The sequence below is a fragment of the Mus caroli genome, chromosome 12, assembly GCF_900094665.2.
Source record: "Mus caroli chromosome 12, CAROLI_EIJ_v1.1, whole genome shotgun sequence".
NCBI lineage: Eukaryota > Metazoa > Chordata > Mammalia > Rodentia > Muridae > Mus > Mus caroli.
In genome coordinates, this window is record NC_034581.1 from 4,983,504 (window position 1) to 4,989,292 (window position 5,789).

The 5,789-nt window shown below is 46.9% G+C and overlaps 1 protein-coding gene across 3 annotated transcripts in view; it reads left to right on the forward strand.

Moving 5' to 3' along the window:
- Ldah (lipid droplet associated hydrolase) overlaps positions 1–2,832 on the forward strand; it is an 85,432-nt gene extending 82,600 nt beyond the window's left edge. For all 3 annotated transcript variants that reach the window (XM_021178871.2, XM_029484715.1, XM_029484714.1), the window contains one exon: positions 973–2,832. In XM_021178871.2, the coding sequence (XP_021034530.1) occupies positions 973–1,164 (192 nt within the window). In that variant the 3' untranslated portion in view covers positions 1,165–2,832. The remainder of the gene's footprint in view (positions 1–972) is intronic.
- Positions 2,833–5,789: the final 2,957 nt, after the last annotated feature.

Consider the following 5,789-nt stretch of genomic DNA (forward strand, 5'->3'; position numbering starts at 1 on the left):
GGCTGTCCTGGAACTCACTCTGTAGACCAGGCTGGCCTCGAACTCAGAAATCCGCCTGCCTCTGCCTCCCAAGTGCTGGGATTAAAGGCGTGCGCCAACACTGCCCGGCTCTAGTCTTTTTTTTAATAAAGAGTATTACTATGGTATTTTACTGTGAAGGTCTAATGACCTGTTTGATTCCCCTGGACCTACATAAAGATGGAAGGAGAAAGCCACACATTTCTTAAATATTTTTAATCATCACTGTAACATTCTGAATATGATTTTACTGTTTTGCTGTTTTGTAAAGACTTAGAGGGTACAGGACAGTTTTTCAGTGGAGGACGGCAGTTTATAATGTAGCATCTATATGGTGCACATATCTTTTTTATGTGCACGTCTAGATAAATGTCCAGGAACAGTCTTAGGAATGCCTCAGAAGAGGCTCTGTTGCCACTCAGCCTCGTTGGTGTCACCGGAGACTGAGGTGAAGTGCTCTCCCTAAATGTAGCACACTCTGCTGTCACACTGAGCCTCCTTACACTGGCACAGACCCTTAGAGTGCTGGTCACATTTTATCAGCTACATTGAGAAGCCAGAGGCGATCTGACTTCTTTGTATCCATTCAGCAAACCTATCCATGTGCCTACTGAAAACAATAAGTTCACAGTCACTAGTCTCTCAGTGACTGTGTCTGCTTAACTGTGTCCCTCCCCCTCCTCCCCGGTTCCACTCCAACCTCAGCACTCACGACCTTTCCAGGTGCTCCCTTGGTGAGTTAGAGGAATCTGCCCCACAGAGTCTCCAGGTGGCTTTCTTCCCATCACATTCCCTTAATGAATCCTGTGGTCTCTGAGGGCTCTGAGGGCTCGGGGCGGGGGTTGGGGAGACCCTTAGGACCGGTGGGCAGAGTGCTGCCCTCAGGGCCCTGCAAACCACCCGTATCAGTTGCTACTGGGAAGGGAAGATAACGTGTTGCTGCTTTTCTTTCAGCTTAAGTTTTACTATGGTAAAGTCGACGGCTGGTGTCCAGTAAAGTACTATGAAGACATGAAGAAAGATTTTCCAGAAGGCAATATTTACCTCTGTGAGAAAGGAATACCACATGCTTTTGTTCTCGATTTTAGCCAGGAGATGGCTACCATAGTTGCTGAGTGGATAAATAATAGACCGCCCAGAAAATAAGTACTGGCCCGGGCTGGAGAGATGGCTCAGTGGTTAAGAGTACTGACTGCTCTTCCAGAGGTACTGAGTTCGATTCCCAGCAACCACATGGTGGCTCACAACCATCTGTAATGGGATCCGATGCCCTGTTCTGGTGTGTGTGAAGACAGCTACATAAACATTAAAAAAAATAAATAATTCTTAAAAAAAAAATAAGTACTGGCCCAAGTGGGGAAAAAAAGTCACCTACAGCCAATACATGAAAGTTCTAGGTGTGTTCTGCATAGGGGCAAATGTTTAATCCTAATGCTTAAAAGAAAACTAGAGACCTTCCTGGCTTACAGATTACCAGCTCCCACACCCTGCACTAAGACTAAAGTGAACCCGGCTGACAGCTCACTCCATGGGAGAGCAGTGAGCAGAGGATGCTGACGGTGCACTTGCCTAGTTCAGGGGAAATCAATTCTGACTTCATACATGTCCTTGCTGAGATCATCACCGTGATAGTCATGATTCACCTGCAATAAACCAAAAATCAAGTTTGCCTGACATTGATCAACTAACTCGACAGAGTTGCTGAAGGCTCCTGACTTCATCCTACCACAGGATAACCAACAGGCTCCTGACCCCTGAAAGGCCAGGTTCCTGCTGGCTCCTGCTGGCTCCTCTAGAGCAAGAAGGGAGGGATGAAGTGTCCACATCAGATTTGCATGGGATTTCTCATCAGTGTGATTCAGCCAGTGACCTCCATGGACAGGATGCAGTGAGCCACCCATTCCATTCATGATGCCATTAACTGCCTTGGGACTCTTCCCTTCTGAAAATTTCCTAGGACATCATCTTTGGAAAGGTGTTTTAAGTTGTTGAGTAAAGCATTAGCTCATCCTCCATTTGCCTAAACTTTATTGATTGGAAAGAAAGGATTTTGTGAATGTACAGAGTTCTGAAAGCCATTAAATTTGTATTTCTTCACTCCTGAAAGCCTTGAAGTCCAGTAGAAAAGCATATTCCTGGCCGAGATGCTTCCTTCCTGACATACTGGACAGCTATGCTACCTTACCTTAATTGACTCAGTCCTAAGATCTCAGAGGCGAATAAACCCAACTGTCTATATGACTTGAACAATTGGAAGCATTCCATTGTCTTGTAGAGAAAAGCTCTCATAGCAGTACCATTCATTCCTCAAGGGCAGTGAGACGGCCCTTCCTCTCAAATGCCTAAGGCCATGATGAAGGATTTGGTTCTGCTGTGCTGCCTCTCAGTGGTGAGAAGAATGGGTTCTCAACACTCCGCTCACTCCATGTGGTTTCTACAGAGGAGCTCAGCCTCTCAGCGGGGATAAGCCAGGCTCCAGACAAGGAGCCTTAGTCCAGGAAGACAACACAAGGTCCTCCCTGGTGCCTGCACAAGGATGCCTCCTGCAGAACTGACCTGCGAAGCCAGGATTCAGGCTGTGAGTACCTTGCTTATAGAACAGGCTTGGTCACTGGTGGGAATCAATGCATAAAAACAAGTCCTGGCAAGTCAGACCTATTGGAACAAAGGAATGGCATTTGTGGATCTCTCTTACAAATTATTTTACATCACTCTTTGTTTTCCAAATCCTGCTTAAAAGGCCCTGGTTCCTCATTCCTATTCCTCACCTCAACGTCAAATGATAGTTTATAATAAATGTCTCCTCCACAGCCACTACTGTGTCTGGTCTGATCTCTGTACTGTTGTATCCAAGATATTGTATAAGCAGTTTGAATTCAGCTATTAAAGGTGCTTCTGTCACTGCACTTTTGGAAGAGGGAAGAATCGGGTTTTAGGACAGTGAATCCTTGAGAAATACACAGAGGATCTGGAAAGATGGCTCCGTGCTTAAGAGTACTTAACCACTCTTCCAGAGGAAGGGACCCACACACCAGTTCCCACATGTCGCCTCACAACAGTCTGGAACTCCTGTTTCAGAGGCTCTGACACCCTCTTCTGGCCTCCCCAGACACCAGAAACATGCTTTGAGACCATCTCGAACTATGTGGCAAGACCCTGCCTCAAACATCAGACAAGAGAGGGCAAGAGACAAAACTATATGAGAAGTAGCTGTGATCCGTTTCCCGGGAGCTTTCTCTAGTGTTCCAGTTAAGCACATGATGGTCCCTATGCTCTTCATAGTGCTCACTATAAAACTGTCTGGTGCTGGGTGAAAAGCATTAGAACCTTGATCCAGGCCCATGCTGGTTCCTAGTCTGTCTTGAGCCATGAATGACGCTCCAGAGGCTCCTCGTGCGGGCTCATTTCTGGGGTCCTTTCAGTATTTAATTCAGTCAACCCTTGGACATCCCCATACCTCGGTGCTTTGATTTTCCCTCAACCTTATGAAAGTTGTCACAACTCAGATTAAATAAGAATAAAGGGGCATGATAAGCTAATACCACCCCTGACTCTAGATTGAATATTTTTATTATAAAATAAACTGGGGAATGATTTGGATAGTACCTAAAGATGGCAGTGTTAATGTTCGGACTTCAGTGACTGCACTGTGTAAGCCTAAGAGAATGCCTGTTTTATACTGAGAAGGCCAGAACACACCTAGGGACTGTGGTGCCTCCTGCCAGTTTTCTCACAAATGTACCAGAGAGTACTTCCCCTGGATCTATCAATATTTGGGGGCTTTGCAATACTTCAAGGATATATAAAAACAGTTTTCAAAACAGAAAGCTTTCCACTACGCCTCTCTGTCATTGTTTTCTAGACAGTAGATTTCTTCTAGGCAGTAAAGGGCAAACTGAGTTTAAATCACAGATCTTTTGTTTATATCTTCACAACACTATGTAATATTTCATCCCAGCCAGGCAGTGGTGGCATATATCTTTGATCCCAACTCTAGGGAGAAAGAGGCCAGAGCCCAGATATCTATGAGTTCAATGACAACCTGGTCTACAGAGAAACCCTGTCTCCAAAAAGATGCCATCTCTCCCTGAGCCTCCTCACCACTCACCTTTGAAGCTGGGATGATAGCAGCACTTGCCTGGTTAGGGGTTTTTGTTGTTGTTTGTCGGTTTGCTTGAGGAGATCGAAGATGTTTTGTTTCTTATAAAACAATGAGTTCATGTGTGTGGCAGTCAGCAAAGTGTCTGGCCAGCCTGCTATCACAGCCCCTAACGGGAGAAACTGGCAACCTCCCTCAGTCTCGCCAGTGAAGTAGAAGTACCCATGCTATCACCCAGGCTGTAAGGATGCTGTGGTCTCCAAGCTGCTGGACCTTGCTCCTGTTCAGTTGTGACATGCTAACCCAGCTCAGCCTTCTGGCCTTGGGTCATGCAGCCTCCACACACACAGCCTAGGATTCTGTCAGAGTGGGCTTAGAAAAGACCCTGGAAACACAGCAATTCTCAGAACATGTGAGACGTCTCTGTTCCTGGTCCCCTCCTGGGCACAGAAGAGAAGATATACTTGGGGGTGGGGGGGGATTGAGTCCTATCTGTGCCCCATAGATGAAGGGGAGAGATCCCCCTGGTCCAGGTGGGGAGCAGCTGGGATGCATTAGTAGGGACTCTGCCAGCTCCAGGTGACACAATGGCCATACACGGTGTTGCTGTAGTTCTGTGAGTTGAGGCTTCCTGGGGAAGAGGGGGAGGCCTTTTCTCATAAAGAGCAGGCAGGACTTGGGTCAGGTTGGCATAAAGAGAGCAAGTTCAGGTAAGTTTTCCCCTGTGCTGTCTCGCACGCAGACTTCCCAGTCCTCGGAGGCTCTGATTTGCCCAGTGTTCAAATAACCTGAGGTACAACGTGCCTTGGGTCACTCTCATAGCTGGAAAGATGGCTCAGTGATGAAGCACTCTCTTGCAGGGGACCTGAGTTTGGTTCCCAGCACACTAGTGGAGCTGCTCACAATGATCTACAGCTTCAACTGCAGGGAGATCTTATACCTCTGGTCTCTATGAGAGCAGACATGTGCTACAGCCACATGCACATCCACACAAATACACAGAAGTAAAATAAACTTTTAAAACATTAGTTTATAGCTAGCAGGTGACTGGAGCCAAGATCCTAGTTTAGGCCAGGGCTCTAAAGACATGGCATTGTCCCCTTCTTTCTACTACACCGTGCTGCCTCCTAGAGGCCACAGTGGGCAAGCTTGCAAGAGCAGAAGGACTGGAAAGGAAGTCACAGAAAGGGCAAGCGAGCCCCTCCCCCTGCCCGCCCCTAGGCAGAAGTGAAAGGAGGTGGTAGGTCATACATGAGGCTTGTAAAAGACTGAAAGCTGTAGCACTCCAAACAGGCAAGAGCTCCATCAGGCGATGGAAAACCCACATACTGGTGTCTATCACAGATACACTCTGCCAAGCCTTCTAGACACCTGGTTCTCTGGGCCTAACACAGAAACTCTTCTGCAGACGTGCTTGCTCTTAAGCCTTGAGAATCCCTGCTTCAAGTCTCAATCATGCCCATCCTGAGACTTGGCCCAAAAACACCAACTGCTTCTACCTCCTGAGTGTCCATCTAACTCCCTCTTGCCAGTCCATCCTGGAAGACTGGTCATGACTCTTGGATCTCTTAGCATCATGACTGCAGGAGCAGGAGCCTGGTTCTCCTGGCCCCTACTATCACCCCTCCTCCTTGTTCTTTTTTTTTTTTTTTTTTTTTTTTTTTTTTTTTTT